The sequence below is a fragment of the Ovis aries genome, chromosome 13 (genome assembly GCF_016772045.2).
Source record: "Ovis aries strain OAR_USU_Benz2616 breed Rambouillet chromosome 13, ARS-UI_Ramb_v3.0, whole genome shotgun sequence".
NCBI lineage: Eukaryota > Metazoa > Chordata > Mammalia > Artiodactyla > Bovidae > Ovis > Ovis aries.
This window is the reverse complement of record NC_056066.1, coordinates 60,808,615-60,826,576: the sequence shown is the minus strand read 5'-3', so window position 1 is coordinate 60,826,576 and position 17,962 is coordinate 60,808,615. Positions and strand designations below refer to the sequence as shown.

The window sequence follows — 17,962 nt, the reverse complement described above, 5'->3', positions numbered from 1 at the left end:
AAGAGAAGGGGTTGGCAGAGGATGAAATGGTTAGATAGCATCACTGACTTGAATGTGAACAAATTGTGGGAGAGTGGATGATGGGAGAGCCTGGCATACTGCAGTCTGTGAGGTCACAAAGAGTTGGACACAATGTAGGGGCTGAACAACAAAAATGATATTTAGGTGGTGCAAAAGTAATTGCAGTTATGGACAATGAATTTTAAATCATTATAACTAGGCTCGAACACATCTTTATTAATCAAAACAGGAAACTTTACAATCAACACATTTTTGCCAACTAGAAATAAGTTTGCTTATTCCCGTAGCATAAAAATCAATGTTTCAGAATTTTACGAACTCTTGGGAAGCATTTTCTGCATCCTGCTGGTTGTGGAGGTGTTTTTCCTGCAAAAAGTTGTCAAGATGCTTGAAGAAGTAGTAGTCGGTTGGCCAAGGTCAGGTGAATATGGTGGGTGACGCAAAACTTCATAGCCCAATTTCTTCAACTTTTGGTTGTGCAACCTTTGGTCGGATGTTGTCATGGAGAAGAACTGGGCCCTTTCTGTTGACAGATACCAGCTGCAGTTTTTGGTGATTTCATTGATTTGCTGAGCATACTTCTCAGATATAATGGTTTCACCAGGATTCAGGATTCAGAAAGCTGCAGTGGATCAGACCAGCAGCAGGCCACCAGTGACCATGACCTTTTTTTGGTGCAAGTTTGGCTTTGGGAAGTGCTTTGGAGCTTCTTCTCAGTCCAGCCACTGAGCTGGTCATTGCTGGTTGTTGTATGCAGTTCATTTTTCATTGCAGGTCACAATCCCAATTGAGAAATGGTTTGCTGTTGTTGCATAGAATAAGAAAAGATGATACTTCAAAATGATGATTATTTTGATTTGCAGTCAGCTCATGAGGCACCCACTTACCAAGCCTTTTCACCTTTCCAATTTACTTTAAATGCCGAACAACTGTAGAATGGTTGAGTTCTTTGGCAACTTTGGGTGTAGTTATAAGAGGATCAGCTTCAATGACTGTTCTCAATTGGTTGTTGTCACCTTTCGATGGCCAGCCACTGCACTCCTCACCTTCAAGCCTCTCATCTCCTTTGCAAAACTTCTTGAATCACCATTGCACTGTGCATTCCTGGGCCAGATGTATTGTTGATGTTGCCAATTGTCTCTGCTGCTTTTACGACCCATTTTGTACTCAAATAAGAAAATTGCTCGAATTTGCTTTTTGTCAAAAATAATTTCCATAGTCTAAAATAAATAAAAACAAACAGTAATTGTTAGCAAAAAACAAAGTGAGAAATGTGTATTAAGATGATGTATAACATAACCATGTTTACTGAAAATGTATTCCAATAGCAAATGGAAAATTTCAATAATGCAAAAACTGCAATTTTGTTTGCACCAATCTAAATAATAGAGAAGTTGGACAGACATACAGTTCAACTTAAGCAAAATAAAGTCATCTTTAATTCTGTCCTTCTACCTGTAAATACATAGAGACATTCCTTCTGAATGTTTAAGGAAGTGAGGACGGGATCTGGGCAGGGTACGGGAGAGGCAGTTTCTGCACTGGGGAGCAGTAACTGGGGGGTGGGAAGGAGGTGCTGTGGTCCAGGGATTTCTAAGATTCTGCTTACAGAGGCAGTGATTTTTATTTTCTGTTACTTGCTCTGAATACCCTCCTCCTCCTTGCCCCAGCCTCTATTACCACAAGGTGGAATTATGCATTTATTTGAGGAAATCATTTATTCATGAGCATTTTGTAGTAGATGCTCAAGAGAAAGTAAAAGAATGAAACTGACTCCATGACCCAGAATATAAAGCTGCGCGTTTTGTTTCTCAGTTATGTCACTCATGCAAGCCTCAGTTATTAAACACCTACTGTGTGCCAGGCTCTGACCAAGTCCTGGGGAGACATAGATGAATAATATTTAGGTCTCCCACCCTTCCTAGCTTCCCTAGGGACTTTCATGTGGCCTTTGCCAGGATTACTACCTAAGTCAATAATTGTGATGATAATGATGATGGTGATGATCTAAAGTAGTGGTTATGATTTTAGGCTCTGGGGTGAGGCAAACTCGATAGATGGCTCTGTGGCTTTGGGAACTGTGGTGCTCCTGGCATGAAGCCCATCCTCCTGGGCCTCAGTGTCCTCTTCTATAAATGGATCTTAGCTGTTCTACCCGCAGGATTGCGATGCACTGTGACAGTAGGGCAATATGCTTCATCTCGCCTGGTCCCATGTAAAGTGGTAGTGATCACTGAGCGTTTATCATTGACCCCACTCCCCACCTGCCTGCATTTCACTTCACACCATTCCCAATGGAATCCTTCCAGCCACACTGTGACTTGAGTAGCACCACCTCCATTTTGCAGATGAGGTAACTGAAGATGCAGTTAGCTCAGGGGGTGATGAGGATGTGAGTTCTCTCACTGTCTGACTCCCAGGTCCAGGGCCCAGCGGACTAGGGGCTGGGAGCAAGAGGCTGTTCTCCACTCTCTCCCACACTTCCCTGGGAAAATCCAACAGGTGGTGGGGCCTCTGCACTGGGGACCATTGTGCAGGGGCCTGGGAGGGTCGGAGGGCCCAGTGTGTGTCTGGGAGAAGATGGATGCCTTCATTACCATGTGAATCCTGGGAAACTGCCTCCCTGGCTGGGTGGTGGGTGGGCGTGGGCCGCGGGGGGTGGGTGGGGGGAGCTGGGTGTTCTCAGGCCTGGACCACACAGTGACTGGGAAGGGAGTCCTTATGGAATCCTGAGGGACCCATTAAGAAAACAGATAATGGGATTTCCCCTCTTGTTTAACTTCTTATTTTAGGACATCTCCATCCTGTGAGGCTTAAAAGAGACACAGATTGAACACAAAATGTTGTTTTTAAGGAAGGACGAAAACCTCCCCCCCTCCCAGTTGCAACTTTCCCACTGATTGTGCGGCATATTTGGGTCTCAACACTTAGAGTTGGAGCCTTTCACAAAGTGCACACAGGTCAGCATCTCCATGGGGGCATTTCCCAGCGCCGTTCCCTGAATAGTTCTTTCATTCATGGAAAATATGTCCTGGGGGAATCCAGGGTGATTAGCAAATATTAATAGTTGCTGAGCAAATTAGGAGAAGCAGGTTTTAGACTTAAAAATCAAGGTGTTGTCAATGTTTTTTAAAACATTTTAAATTGAAGGATAATTACAATATTGTGTTGGTCTCTGTCATGCATCAATATGGATCAGCCATAGGTGTACATATGTTCCCCAAAGTGTTGTCAGATTGATTGGAGCAGAAAAGACTGGTCAGCGTTTGGACAGAAGGTCAGTAGTAGAGAGGGAATAAGGTAATCAGAATCACAATGGTATCCAGTGACCTGGGTCCCCATTTTACAGATGAGGAAGCGAAGGCTTCAGAGGGACCCAGGCGGAGGGGTGCACAGACCATAGCAGGAAACCTGGAGCGCACGCGGACTCACACGCACGTGCAGAGCAAGTGGAGCGCACAGGCTCACCAGCTTGAAACAGCAGGGCCTCTCCCCGAGCCCTTCGCACTGCAAATGCTGCCGCAGTTGCATGGAATCGCTCTTTCTCTCACACACACACCAGTGCAGGCACAGGCTCACAAGTGTTCTCACAAACACACACTCTTGAAAACGGGCAAGATACATCCAGATGTGTAAGCACGACTTCACCACCGCCACGTAGAAATACATCTGCAACCCTGCCCCGCGTAAGGTTTCCGTGCCCTCACGCTTATACAAACCCCAAACTCATACAGATTCCACAAGAAAACACATTCTTTCTCTTTCTCACATGTGTAGTTGCACAGAGAACCTCTAAGGCAGGAAGGGGCCCGGACCCTCCCCTGGACTCTGCACCATGGCAGCTAGCTCTGCAGCCTTGAGCCCAGGCTTTTTCTACTCCCCCCACCCCCACCACCTACCACGTTTGACACATGTCTCCACCTCCTCTCCCCTCCCCACTCCAGGGTCCCCAGGGTACTGGGGGGCAACTCAGGTCTTAGCAGCAAGAGAGGTGTCTACTTTCGGGGCACAGACATGTGGAGAGGCCCTGAATGCAGCGCCCAGGGGCTCAGCCTTCTCTGTGTCCCCTCTGCCATCACCCTCCCCGAAGGCTTAGTCCCAGGAGGGCAAGGGGCCAGGCCCCACCACTGCTTTGCACAGGGCAGGGTGCCCTGGGGAGGAAGGGCCCATTACAGACCCCGGAGGGGCTCATCCGCCTCACAGGGATCTGCCTTCACATGCAGATGGCCTGTTTGTCTCACCTGGTCCGCCTTAAAATGACAAAGAGGTTGGAGGCTGTCTGGGTATTACAGGAGATGACACCTGACCAAAATGAGAAGAGGAAGGTTGTTAACTATGGTAACACAATAGATATCAAAATTGTTTGCACTGTAGATACGATTTGTGTTAAAAAATACATACTACAAAAAATCTCAAATTTACGTTTAGCTGTTAACAGTAATCTCTGGGTGGCAGGAAAATGCTGGTTTATTTTCTCATTTTTTAACATATATGCTAATTTTCTACAAAGCATGGAGGTAACTTCTGGATAATAAAAGTTTTTAAAATTAAATTAATGTTTTTGAATTGTGGCATTGGAGAAGACTCTTGAGGGTCCCTTGGACAGCAAGGAAATTCAACCAGTCCATCCTAAAGGAAATCAGTTCTAAATATTCATTGGAAGGAGTTATGCTGAAGCTGAAACTCCAATACTTCAGCCACATGATGCAAAGAACTGACTCATTAGAAAAGACCCTGATGTTAGGAAAGATTGAAGGTGGGAGGAGGAGGGGATGACAGAGGATGAGATGGTTGGATGGCATCACCGATTTGATGGACATGAGTTTGAGTAAACTCTGGGTGTTGGTGATGGACAGAGAAGCCTGGCGTGCTGCAGTCCATGGGGTCACAAAGAGTTGGATACGACTGAGCGACTGAATTGAACTGATCTATTTGTTTCCTTTATTTTTGGTCGTGCTGGATCTTCGTTGCTGCACGCTGGCTCTTCTCTAGCTGAGGTGAGTGGAGGCTCTTCTCCAGTTGCAGTGTGCGGGCTTCTCATTACAATGGCTTCCTTGTTGCCCAGCATAGGCTCCTGGGTGTGTGGGCTTCAGTAGTTGTGAGGCACAGCTTCAATAGTTGCGGCACACGGGCTTAGTTGCTCCACGGCATGTGGTAATGTCTCCTGCATTGGCAGGTGGATTCTTTATCATGGAGCCACCAGGGAAGCCCAATAAAAGGTTTTTAAAAATGAATACTGAATGACATGAAAAATGACAAGGGAGTGGTGTCCTCACATGAGTTCAAGGGTCTTTTTAAAAAAAAAAATTGTGTATTTATTTGTCTGTGCTGGGTCTTAGTTGCAGAATGTGGAATCTTTACTTGCAGTATGCAAACTCTTAGTTGCACCATATGGGATCTAGTTCCCTGACCAGGGATGGAACCCAGGCCCCTGCATTGGAAGCTTGGAGTCTTAGCCACTGGACCACCAGGGAAGTACTGAGTTCAAGGCTCTTGATTGCTGTGTGGGCAGCTTCCTTCTCTGTGCCTTTATTTCCTCATCCCTATGATGGAATGAGCACATGGAGGATGTGAACACTTGGGATGGTGCTTGGCACACAAGAAGTGCTCAATAATGGCAGCTGCTGTTCTTCTTCTTCCAGGAAGGTTTCTGTTAACACTTCCCAGTACAGATTTGATGCCACCTGGCTGTCTACAAGGGTGGGTGTGCACAAGTTCCCTAGGCTGGTTCACGTACAGGTTCACCAGCATGTAGGTTTGCCCATGCACTTACGTGTCCCTTGAGCACTGAAGTCCATACATTGCGGGAGGACACTGCTCACCTATGGGGCATCAGGGACAAGCACTGTGCTTGCAAACAAGATCACAGGTCCTTTGCTTCTGATTGCTGGGGTGGAGGAAATGCTGTTTCAGTTTTCTACCCCAGCACGCTCATCCCTTGGTTCCTTTCAGCTCAAAGCTGCTGGGAATTTAGGCTTCTTCCTGGCATTGGCCTAGACTCAGGGCTCTTTTAGGGGTCTTAGGACATTTGTAAGGTTGGGAGTACTATGGGCTGAACAACCTCCAAGGAAGAAGTTGGTAAGAAGTGTTGGGACATGTGGGTTCATGGTCCTGCCATGCTGATGAGGAATATCGGTATGATGTCCACCTTCTGGATTGCTTTGAGTTCTTAAATCTTTCTTATTCATCTGTCCCCATGGCCCTTGTCCTTTTATTACTCATAGCATTATCATTACTGTCCTAGAGCCCCACCCCTGGCTTCCACGCCTTCCCCGATCTAATGTTTAGAAAGGAATATGTCACCCCCCTGCTCAGAACACTTCCTTGGCTCCCACTGCCTCCATGGCCTTGTGGGATCTGCTAACCTTTCCTTATACCTCAGTCTTTCCCACTCTGCTGGCCTCTTCCCTCTCCTCGGACTAGGATCTCTCCTGGAAACAGCAATGAAAGCTAAATGAGCTTCCTTTCCTCCATTTTGTTTCTAATGTGGAGTCTAAGAGATTTGCGTTCAAATCTCATCTTGCCATTTCCCAGCTCCCTTGTGACTAAGAAAGGTTTCAGACCCTTTCTGAGTTTTAGGGGCTTCCTTTGCCAGATGGAAATAGCCGATATTTCTCTCTTTTTTTTTGCTGGGGATGGATTTAGTTTTACTTTCAGTTCTATTTAGTTTTGAAAAACTCTAAGATTTGGAAAAAGATTACAAGCCACCCAGATCTTCGTATCTTTCTTGCCCTCAAATTTCCTCAAATTACTATCTCTTTTTACACATCTTAAAGACTCTTCCATAAATATCATCTATTGAAGACCTGCTGTATGCTTTCCATGGATTATTTCACTTAAATCCTCACAGCCACTTGTGGGCAGACTGAGGCTCAGAGACCAGAGCCTCACGGTTGGTAAGCAGTAGATCCGAGGCAATGTGTGTCCATTTATGAAGTGCTTTCTATGTGCCCTAGGATTGTCCCAGAGCTGGGACATTCAACGAGTCATTCAAGAAATACTGAGTGCCACTCTTCAGGTCACTAGGCTGGGGGCTAGGTTACTCCGGTGGGGAGGAGGGCAGAGGCTCAGCCTTCCCAGTTTATCTCAATGGAGACAGCCTGTCGCTGTTGCCCCCTTTGTCTGAGTGAGAAAACCAAGGAACAGACGCGAAAGAAACAGACCTGAGGTCATACAGTGGTAAGAAAAGAGCTGGGATAAGCAGACTTTACTATTGGGGAAACTGGGGCACGCAGAGGGAAACAGACTTGCCTAAGGAAACACAGCAGGAAGCAGAGCCGGGATTCCCAGGCTCACAAGGTCTCGGCCTTCCCGGCACCTCCCCTCGGGGGCGGGGCCATCGTGGGCCACGCCCCGCCACTCGCGCCCGCCTTCCTGGCAGCCCTGGCGGCTGTTTCCTGCCCGCGTAGCTGGGCGGGCGGGCGGCCGGCCCATCTGGCGGCCCCCACGGGGAGGCGGCCCAGACTCGCTGGAGCCAGGCGCCGGCCTGGGCCCCCATGCCCGCCTGGAGAGCCCAGGTGTGGCCGCGGCGGGGGTGGGGGTGGTGCCTTCCTTCCCGCTCGGCCCTTCCTGACGCACCCGGGCAGGATGCTGCCTCCTCCCCAACCTCAGCCTCCCACGACCTGGCCTGGAACGGGGAGGGAACGCTAGCGGTGGGAGAGCGGGCTGGGCAGGGAGCAGCAGGCCCCGCCTCTGGTCTCCACTCCTTAGGAGACCTCGGGCAAGTCTGGCCCTTTTTTTTGGCGTGGGTGGGAGGGGAGTAGAGAGCACTCCGTTTTCCAATTTGTGCGAGAACGGCTCAACTCTGACCGGATCGCCCAGGATCCTACCTTACCACTCAGGGTCCGACCCCAGACAGCATTGTGGGAGCGGGAGGCACCTCTTCTGCCTGAGGATCGTGACATGATCATTGACTTGACATCCATTCGTTCAGCCATTTAAAGTCTGTCTGCCTGATCACGTCAGCTGGGAAGCCCGCGGTTGACCTGTGTTCCCTGCCGTGCCCAGCGGCTTGACCTGTGCCCAACTCATACCTGGTGCTGAAGCCCCAAAAGGGCATGTCAAGGCTTTACCCCCTCCCCCCCAAACTGGAGCCACCTCTCCAAATTGGAGCTTACTTTTTACAGCTGAGCAAACAGGACAGTGGGCAGCCAGCCCTGCTGTCGATGCTGACCCTCTTCTCCAGCGCCACTCCAATACAGGGAACCCAGAATTGAGCATCTTGATTTATGTCCGCAGCACCTGCAGTGAACATCCCCCAAACCAGGCATCCTCGGTTCAAATCCCTCTGGGGCCCTTAATGTCTCTCTGCTTCAATTTCCTTTATCTGTAAAAATGATGGCACCTCCCTCACAGGGGTGTTATAAACATTACATGAATATTTCTAAAATAGGTTATCATAATGCCAGACACGTTAAATACAGATGAAATAGTGTACTGGAGCTCTCCGCAGGCCTGGCCTCCCTCCTCCCCTACAGTAGCCCCCTCCCACTCAACCGTAGTCAGGGGAGAGGGAGGCCACTGAAAAGGACACTAACACATCAGGGGCGAACTTGGGGGTTTTGGAGCCGTTTCCCAAGAATCCACTCCCACCCCGGGGTGAGGCTGGCAGTAGGCCCACCCGGGGCCCTGCCCAGCCACCCACCCCCACCTCTCCAGCGTGCAGACCCGATCCGTGCCCGGCCTGGTGCCATTTTTCCATGGGACTCTGGCTGTGGTGGTTCACATCTGGAGTCTAGACTCGGAGGCTCTGCAGGCCGGGCCTACCGCCCGGGCTGGGCCACCACTGCCCGCTGTTTGCTCAGCTGAAGCTGGTTAATTGGAATTAGAGTGGCCTCTGCGGTGCCGGCTGGCCGGGCGGGCCCTGGATGGCCGCTGCCGAGGTCTGTGGAGCATCTGGCGGGGCCGGGATGGTCATTAGGTGGCAGGCGCCCGGCGCCACTGCCACCTCAGCCTCCGCCGGGGGCCGGCGGTGACTCACTGAGGGCTTTGTAGGCTACGGACCACAGAACCCACTGTGCTGTGCGCCTCGGCTGCCTGCCCCATCTGCCGCCCTCAGAGAGGCCTTGTTCCAGGACCACACGGCCTCCCCTCTGGGGGCGGCTGCAGGCAGCCGAGATCCGAGAAGCCCCTGAAAGGGACCCTCTTGGCTGGGGGAAGCTTTTGAAATTTCCCATCCTTCCTTTCCAGAAAGCCCAGAGAAGTTGGTAGTGACTCAGGCCCAGGGGTCTGCAGAGGAGTTGCAAAGTCCTTAGGAACTCTGGAATTTGATTCAGATTGCTCAAGGTCAAATCCCTGTCTAGGGGCAGGTAAGCTGCCTCAGTTCTCTCACTTGTACATGGGGCTAATATTACAGATGAAGAGTATGAGAATTTAGTAAATCCTGTATTGAGGTGCTTGGTACATGCAGCAGCTCCCATTACCTGCTCCCACTTGTTCTTTAGCTCCAAACTGGGAAGCACTGTCTTTCAGCCTTTAAACCTGGAAGCTTAGGCAGTGACTTCTGGGCTGTTGAAAGTCTGAGTCTCAGGCCAGTGGCCACCCTCCTCGACCTTAGTTTCTCCATCCAGTGACCCCATACCAGGCAGGTAAATGAAGGCTGTGCCTACCCCTTGCCTGGTCCACTGGGGGTTCTCCTTCAGGCCAGGGCTGCTGTCTTTGGCAAACTGGAGAAACCCTGGCTCTGGGATCTCTAGTTCTCAGGCCTGGATGGCCTCCCAGAAGCCCCCTCCCCAGCTTCTCCAGGGGTGCTGGGGATGGCTCCAAGAATCAGGATCCTTCTGGCTTTGCAGCAGTAGTTTTGGGAAGAACCCCAGGAACGGGCAGAAGAGGAGTGGTGGGTCCTCCATGTCTAGGGTGATCTAGAGTCCCAGTGCTCCGCAGCTGAAGCCATGTGAATGCTGAAACCATGCAGGATGGCTTCTGCCAGCCTGGGAATAAAATCCACTCTTTCCTGGGGCCCACGTGGCCCTGCTGCTTCCCTGGCTTCATAGATAATGGCCCTTTTGCTGAGTCAGGCCAGCCTTTTGGTACCACAGCCTCTTCCCCACAGACCTTTCCTCCAGAAGGTGATGCAGGCAGTACCTGTCTGACACCGTCGCTGCCCCCAAGTACTGGGAGGAGCGTGGCAGGAGAACTGGATGGCTGGGGACAGGGCTCGAGGGCCCCCTCTGCTGGTCAGAGGGCATCTGGGGGTGCTAAGCTGGCACACTAGCCACACACTGGGTGGGCATCCAGGAGTAGGCATCCAGGATGGAGGGGCCGGAAGGTCAGGGCCTCACTGCAGGTTGTGACAGTCCACCGTCCCCAGGAAGGGGCTTACATGAAAGTCTCTGGGTGGGAGGGTGAGAAGTAGTAAACCCACTCTAAGGTATTGGGTGAGAACTTTCTCGAAGTGCAGTGGCCTGCCCAGGCAATGGGATGAGTTTTTAATGTGAGGCAAAGTCAGTCCACAATACAAAAGTCTAAAAATCAGACCCACTTTTCCCACCTGGCACCCAGGGGTTGGGGGGGTGGGGACAGTTGGGGGCTTCCTTTACAGGCAGGAGATGGGGAGGAGCAGAGGAGGGCCGGAGAAGGGGGAGAGGGAACCAGGCCCCGGAGGCCCCACTGGAGGGAGCCTGCTGCCCCTGCCCCTCTCTGGGAGCTGGCTGCCCCAGCGGCAGGGCCGCGCTGTGCAGGCCAGTGTGCGGCCAGCCCGCCCGGGGGCCTGGCCCTTGCAGGGTCGACACCAGCTCCGTCACTTCTCCTTCTTCTCCAGCCCCTTTGATGCGGCGGCCTCTGTTCCCTCTCTGGTTTCTGTCACTGCTGCTGGGTCCTTAGGATTTGACTCCTCATAACTGGCCAGAAAAACAAGACAGAGCAAGGATGGCACACTTAGAGGAGGGAAGGGCAGAATCTTTGTGCCCACCTCCCACCATCGCAGGAAAACCCTGGGCACACATATCCTTGGCCCAGCACCTTCCAGGACTTGGCCTGGCCCCGCCGTGCGCCCTTCTCAGACTGGCTGCTGGTTCCACTTTCTCTGTGCCTGGTAGTGCCAAGAGGTGGCAAGGGCAGCGGCAAATGGAGGAGAGGTTGGGCTTGTGCAGACCCATTTTAAGCTTCTTGGACCTTCCACTGGGGAAAGAGTGGGGAAAATAGGGGCAGCCAGGATGAGGCTACAGGACGAATGGCTGCCTCCTAGGGCACATAACAGGAGTCAAAAAGCTCAGCCCCAGGGGCGCAGGCGGGCGGGCAGGGGGGCTGCTCTACTGAGAAGTGGCAAGGTGCCACTCTCGCAGGCAGACACCCTGGCTTAGCTGTTCCTTTGGGCTCCATTCACTGAGCAAGTGAGTTCATGCCAAAGATAATGCTCACATTTCCTCACCGCATCAACCCCGTGAGGCAGGTATGTGCCCACTTTTATTTGAACAAAGAGAGGTTCCGAAAGGGGAAAGTGAAGGTTATACGCTTGCCCCAGGTTATATATATACAGAGTGGTAACAGTGTCCACGGCTGTGTGACCAGGGCTGCTGACCCCCACTCTCAGGTGAGCCCCACAGGACTGGTGAGGCCGCTGGGGTTCTGGGGCCCTGCTCCCCCGCCCCTCGGCTGGGCACTGTGGCTGCCTGGTGGTGGTGGAGCTGCCTCTTGCTGCCTGCCCCAGCCATGCTCCCTGCCCCGTACACTGGAGCGGGGGTGTCTGCCCTACCTTGGGCCCCGGGGCAGTGGGGGGAAGTGGGCAGGTAGGCACCCGCTGGGTTTTACATGGCGCTGGGATTCTGCGGGCGCCGGCGGCGAGGGCCAGCTAGCTTCTGCTGCATGGAGTCCGCCAGGCTGGCTGGGGAGCCCGAGACTGTGGGGAAGTGGGTGAGCCTCGGGGTGTGAGGCAGGATTTCCGCTGAGGACTCGTAGCTGTGTGAGAGACAGACAGAGACAGAAAAAAAGAGATGGAGAGGAAAAGACTAAGGAGGACAGAGATTTCTCTTCCAGGGAGCAGGGGGCAGAAGTGGGTCTTACTTTATCTATCTCTGCACTTTCGAACTCTGTGGAAAGAAGCCGGTGTTACTTGGAGGATAAAAAAGAAAAGATGCACCTATATAGGAATACACTCTGCAAAAGAATAAGGATGCCCTAGATGTTTATGTATGTGTCCTAGGTGGCGCTAGTGGTAAGAACCTGCCTGCCAATGCAGGAGACGTGGGTTCCCGGTTGGGAAGATCCCTGGAGAAGGGAACGGCAACCCACTCCAGCATTCTTGCCTGGAGAGTCCCATGGTCAGAGAAGCCTGGAGGGCTACAGTCCACGGGGTCGCACAGTGTCGGACACGACTGAGCGACTGAGCACACACGCAGATGTTCTGCTGTTGTGGAAACATCTCTCAGACACACCCTTGTGCGAAAAATCAGGACGCAGAATGCTCCAAGAATGCCACCACCTGCGTGAGAATGTGTACACACATACGTGCTTTCAGGTGCAGAGATCTCTCTGCATGTCCAGGGACGGGGTTGGCTTCGTGGGTGGCTGGGGTATGAGGGGGTTGGTTGTCCCTCTCCTGATATGGAATTTTGAACCACGTGAATGTGTTATCATTTAAAAAGTAAATGACTAAAAAAAGGAAGAGTGCCACTAAAGGGAAAAGTAAAACCAAAGATAAGGTGGAGAATTAGGGAGAGAGATGGGCAGAAGAGAAGAGAGACTATTTGCTTTTTCACCTCAATCTAAAAACCTCCTGGGAGGTGGGGGGCAGAAAGGGGGGGCACCCATGTGGGCAAACTTTTACAGAAACCAAGCACCAAGTGGGTGAAGGCGGGCACCCTCTGTCCTGGCTAGGGAGGTCACCCCAAGTAGGCGCCGGGGGCTGAGACTAGCTGAGAGCTGAGGGTGAGGGTAGGGACTGAGCTCAGGGCTCAGGTCCCATTCCTGCCCCCAGATCTGCCCCCTGGCTCACCCCCGGCCTTTCCTCAGAGTCCACAGGGCTTTGCCAGGTCAGGAGCCCTGGGCAGGCAGGTTGGGAGCCTGGGGCTCTGAGGCAGGACAGGGAGGGCAAGAGCAGGTACGGGGGAGGGTTGAGTCACAGGCTCCCCTACAGGCAGCCAGGTGCACAGAAAGCTCTGGCAGGCACTCGAGGGACAACCTGGAGGCCAGGCAGGTGGAGCTGGTGGAAGGTCCCCGAGTGGGCAGCTTCAGCTGCAGCTGGCAGCTATTTCTGGGTCCCTGGCGGGTGGGGCTAGTGCTGCTGGGGTGTAGACACCTGTCGGAGTCACGCAGGCCTGGGGGTCAGGGTGGGGCTGATCACGGGTGTGGCAGGTGTGCGGACGGCCACAGAGAAGGGGTATGTGTGTGACTAAGACGGAGAGAAAGCAGCCGGCTCTGGGTTACAGCCACAGCGGCAACTGGACATAGACTGACGCTGGAGTTCTAACTGAGCATTTCCATCACACTAGAGTCCCCTGTATCACTCACGTGTGGACACTGAGGCCGGGGGCGGGAAAGACCTGCCTGAAGTCATATGGCGGCAGGGTTGAGATGGGAACCCAGGGCTCCTGACAGTGGGGCGGCCTGCGGTGGGGAGTCTACACCAGCCAGTCCCCTTTCATGACTCAGGTGGCATCTGGTGTGGGGGCTGCCTTGAAAGCCCCAAGGCTGTTCCCACCCCTGGCTACTGGCCCACGGAAGGGTTCTGCTGGTGCCCACGGGCACCCACGTGCTGGTGCAAAGGGCAAGGCTGGTTGCGTGAACAGTGTTCCCTGGAGGCACGTACCCACAGCCCCCACAGGCTCCGCCAACTGCCTGCAGTGCTAGGCAGACCCCTGCTCTGCGGCCCTCTTACCTGAACATTTCGGTCACTTCTCCCTTGGCCAGTGCCACCAGGACAGGAAAGCCGATACATGCAGGGACCAGGTACAGGAGGGCAGGCTGTGAGAGGACAAAGGCTGGTGAGGCAATGCTGGGCAGGGCACCTGCTCAGGGCCGGGCCCATCACCCCAACTCTCCTCTGGGTGTGACTGAGGGACAGGTTCACGAACCGAGTCCGTGGCTGTGCCTGCACTGGGGCTCCTGACTTCCCTGGGAGAAGCAGCAAGCCCAAAGAAACTCAAGTACGCAGGGCTTTCAGGGTGCCCTGGAGTCTGGCTGGCAGCATCCCAACTGCCCAGGACACCAGGTTCCTGGTGAGTTGGTCCTACTCCCAGAGATCCTGACTGCCTAGATCTGGGGTGGGAAGTCTGCACTTTTAACGACACTCTAGGAGATGCTGTTATAATGACAACGATGATGACATAGCTGCTATGGATGGAGCACCTGCTGTGTCCTGGGATCAAGGTCACCCAGCTGGTCAGGCCCAGAGCCTGTGAGGAGACTCCTGGTGAAGCTGGGTTTGGAGGACAGGACAATTACACCGGCCGGCACTGTTCCAGAGAACCTCCTCTGTGCCCTGAACACAGGCTCTGGCGAGTACTTCAGCCCACCTCCATACCATGACCGTCCTCCTTGTGTACAAATGGAAGGCTCATGCTTTGGGAGTGGGGAGTGGGCAGCTCAGGCCCTGGAGAGCCCAAGTGGTGAACTGGGGGTTGAACTTGGGTACCCCCAGACTCCAAGCCATTCTGCTGCTTACAGTGTCTGAAAGCTGGACCTCACCCCACTGCTCAGCCCTCCACGGCCCCTACTGCTCCCAGTGCTTGACGTCCCCAGGAGATGTGACCTGTCTCCCTCTCCAGCCTCACCCGCCCTGCCCTGCCCTGGCCACGTTGGTCTCGTTTCGGTCCTCTTTGTCACCTGCAGCCACAGGATCACGGCACGTGCCGTTTCTAGGATGTTCTTCCCGACTGTGCCTACTTTCCTTCTCCTTCAGACTTCAGCTCAGCAGTCACTTCTGTGGCCCGCATTGAGTCAGGCCCTCTTGCTGCACTCTCAGGACCCCCTGCAATTCTTCACGGCATTCTCCAGCAACTTGGAATGAAACATCCCTGGGCCGTTACAGGCTGGAGATTCTCTCCTGTTAGGCTGTTAACTCTGCGAGGGCAGGCCCCACAGCTGTCTTGTTCACTGCTGTCTTCCTAGTACTCAGAAGAGGGCCTGGTGAATACTAAGCCAATGGCTCCCTCACAAAATTCAGAGGGTGTCCTGGAGATGACTTGGGTGAGGGTGAAGGAGACATCGTTCCTAAAGCAAAGCCTCATTCCTAAAGCCAAGCCAGCCCCTGGCTAGAGGAGAGGGCTCCAAAGTCCCCAGAGGCTGGCCATCAGACCATTTTCAGACTCTTGCCATAGATGGGCTGTGAACTATCCCACTTCACACAGATTATCCTTGAACCTAATTACACCCTGAGCATTTGGATCTGAGTTTTACAGGTGATGCTACTGAGGTTCATCAGAGGGAAATGACCTGCCTGCAGTCACACAGGGTGTGTAAGTGGCTGAGTTGGGATTTAAACTCAGGCAGCTGAGCTTCCTCCCCTGCATCAAGTCTTTGCTATGAGATCGGCTTTGGGCCAGGAACGGCAGAAAGCACAAAAGCCTGCATCAGGACAAAAGAGGGGCAGCCAAAGCAGTACTCAGGGAAAAGTTTGTAACTCTAAATGCACTTATGAGAAAGACTAGAAATAAACAATGCAAGTTTTCAAACCAGGAATCCCCAAAGGAGGAGGAAAAGAATGAAGGCAAAGCAAAACTTAATGAAATAAAACAAACTTAATAAAATTTAATTTCTGAAAAGTAGAACACTTAAGAGATGATGAAATTGAGGATCAGAGGAGGAAAAAGGATCTGCCCTAAATCACACAGTTGGTCAGGATACAGACACGGATTCCCTGTCACCAAGTCTGTGTCTTTTCTTCATCAAGGCCAGGCTGGGCAAAATAGAGGGCTTCCTGGGCGGAAGCTGGGTAGATGTTTGGCCCCACCAAGGTCTGCCTCACCTAAGAGCCAACAGCAATTAAGGTGCTCCTTTGGGAAGAAGTGTTTGCTTAGTATCAGAGGGATACAAACCTAGTCTTTTCCTTCCTCTCAAGGCACCAGGGAACCTCTCCAAAGAAAGTCAGTGCTAAGGAGAGGATGGGATGTACAGCCTGGGACAGCGAGCTGGGGGTCAGGACTCCTGGGTCTCCATCGGGCCTCGGCTTCGCTCTGTGACCACAGATAGGCCGTTTTCCTGTCTGGGCTTCCCTCTCCGTCTGTACAGTGAGGGCACCTGATCATCATTAAGGACCTTTCTTGGAGGTTGCTAGTCCTGGCTTGGAGTACATTTTTGATAGAGGTTAAAAAACACATAGGCAGAGGTGACCCCCTCCCTAGGGAACTGCTGGCATAGGGACTGCCTATGTCTTGGTGAGGGAGGAGGAGCTCAAAGAACAGGTTCCCCTTGGGTCCAGATCTCACCTCAAAGATTTTCAGGGAGATACCCATGCGGATGATCAGGGAGAATAGGTGGGCTGCTGCTAGGCAGTAGGGTCAGCTTGTGGTCAGGAGTCTAGGGCTCCAGCCAAGGCCCAGCTTGACTTGCTGTGTCACGTAGGGAAGGCTCCTTTTTTCTCACGTAGAGGACCACCTCTCTCACCTCTGCCCCCAGCCTGTGTGAGAGCTCCCAATGGAGCCTTCTCTGAGTCTAAGGCAGAAGGCAAGCCTGCCATCTGGTGGCCACCTAGGGGATAGCTCTGGGCTTGGAATCTGCTGGGGCTGACAGCTGAAGACACCTCCCAAGAGGAGGCCCAAGTGCAAGGCCCTTCCTTGCCAAGTGCATGTCCCTCGCAGCTTGCACAGCTCCTGAGGTCATCTGGAGCAGATGTGAATGAGAAGGGCTTCCTCACTGGTTCTTGGTTTCGCTACTGATAAGGACTTTCTGTATAGTGTATACACTTTCTGTATAGTGTTAGTATCAATTTCAGTGTCTGTAAGGACTCAATGAGTTAATGAGCGAAAGGGTTTAGCACAGTGCCTGGCAAACTAACAGACTAACTGGGTCAGCAGCTTTTGTGATTAACTCAAAGGTGGCTTCTCTGTGGCCGGTGCCCAGGGAAGGGAGAAAGGGAGGAGGAGTGGGGGAGGATGGAGGGAGCACAGCAATACCAATTGGGTCAGACGTAGCTCTGAGCACTTCACTTACATTAACTCATTTCACCCTCAAACAACCCCAAGGTGGCTACTATTATTTATCCTCATTTTCTGCTTTCATGAATCAATGAGGAATCCTAAGTGTAACTTCAGACAGTAGAGCCTGAATTCCCACCAGGGCTCTCTTAGATTCCATTCCACACGGCCTTTCCCATGGCTAGGGGTTCATAATCTGGGCTTGTTCTTCATGTGACACAGGTTTGAATCCTGGCTCCCATCACACTTTCCACAGAGCACCTGAACTGCAGTTCCTCATCTGTTCACAGAACCCTCACGAAGCATACCAAGCAGAGCCTGGCACAAAGGAAGTGCTCTGATTTCCAGCAGAGAGCAGCCCTGTCTGCCGGCTTTCCCCTCCCCGACTCCTCTTCAAGCCACAGTGACAGCTCCCAGCCTGGTCCACTTGGCAGCTCAGCACCCATCTAGGAGAAGGCAGAGCCTGGCTGGCTTGGGGAGTGATGGAAGGGAGATCCTGACATCCTATCACTTGCCTGGGGGGCAGGCAATGGGCTGAGACCGCAACAAACACCCACCCGATTCCGTTCTTCTGTCTGCCACCACTACCGAGGCTGAGAAGCCACAGCTGGGGCCATGCAACACTGATCTGGCCCAGATGTGGGCAAAAATCTGCTGAGAGGGCTCTGAGAAAGGTTTTGCCTTCCTTGAAGGTCACAGGCTCGGCTGGCAGCCTTCCTCCTCCCCCTCCTCACCACTAGCGTGCATGTGCTACCTGAAGCCGGCTGTCATCTTGCACCAGCTATGGGTGAAAGCCCAAGAGAATCACAGACACGGCTGCTCTGCACCACTGGGTCGCCTGCACGTGTGACACGGGAGTCCTGGTCACCTGC

General features: G+C 52.7%; 1 protein-coding gene and 1 long non-coding RNA gene across 8 annotated transcripts in view; both read right to left on the bottom strand.

Moving 5' to 3' along the window:
* Positions 1 to 217: 217 nt before the first annotated feature.
* LOC121816195 (uncharacterized) lies at positions 218 to 7,971 on the bottom strand. The gene is made up of 3 exons (XR_006055674.2): positions 7,851 to 7,971; positions 4,263 to 4,323; positions 218 to 1,241 (listed from the first exon to the last, which is right to left on the bottom strand). It is a non-coding gene; the product is annotated as an uncharacterized LOC121816195 (long non-coding RNA).
* A 2,444-nt stretch (positions 7,972 to 10,415) lies between these two features.
* Positions 10,416 to 17,962, bottom strand: part of HM13 (histocompatibility minor 13) — a 38,981-nt gene continuing 31,434 nt past the window's right edge. For 4 of the 7 annotated variants that reach the window (XR_003591258.3, XR_003591259.3, XR_006055672.2 and 1 more), the window contains 3 exons: positions 13,835 to 13,920; positions 11,714 to 11,916; positions 10,745 to 10,859 (listed from right to left, as the gene is read on the bottom strand). Coding sequence is in view for 3 of the 7 variants with exons in the window: in XM_027977049.2 (XP_027832850.1) it covers positions 10,760 to 10,859; positions 11,770 to 11,916; positions 13,835 to 13,920 (333 nt within the window). In the remaining 4 variants the exon portion in view is untranslated. Of the gene's footprint in view, positions 10,860 to 11,713; positions 11,917 to 13,834; positions 13,921 to 17,962 lie in introns of all 7 variants that reach the window. The other 3 variants (XM_027977047.2, XM_027977048.2, XM_027977049.2) reach the window with 2 other exon arrangements.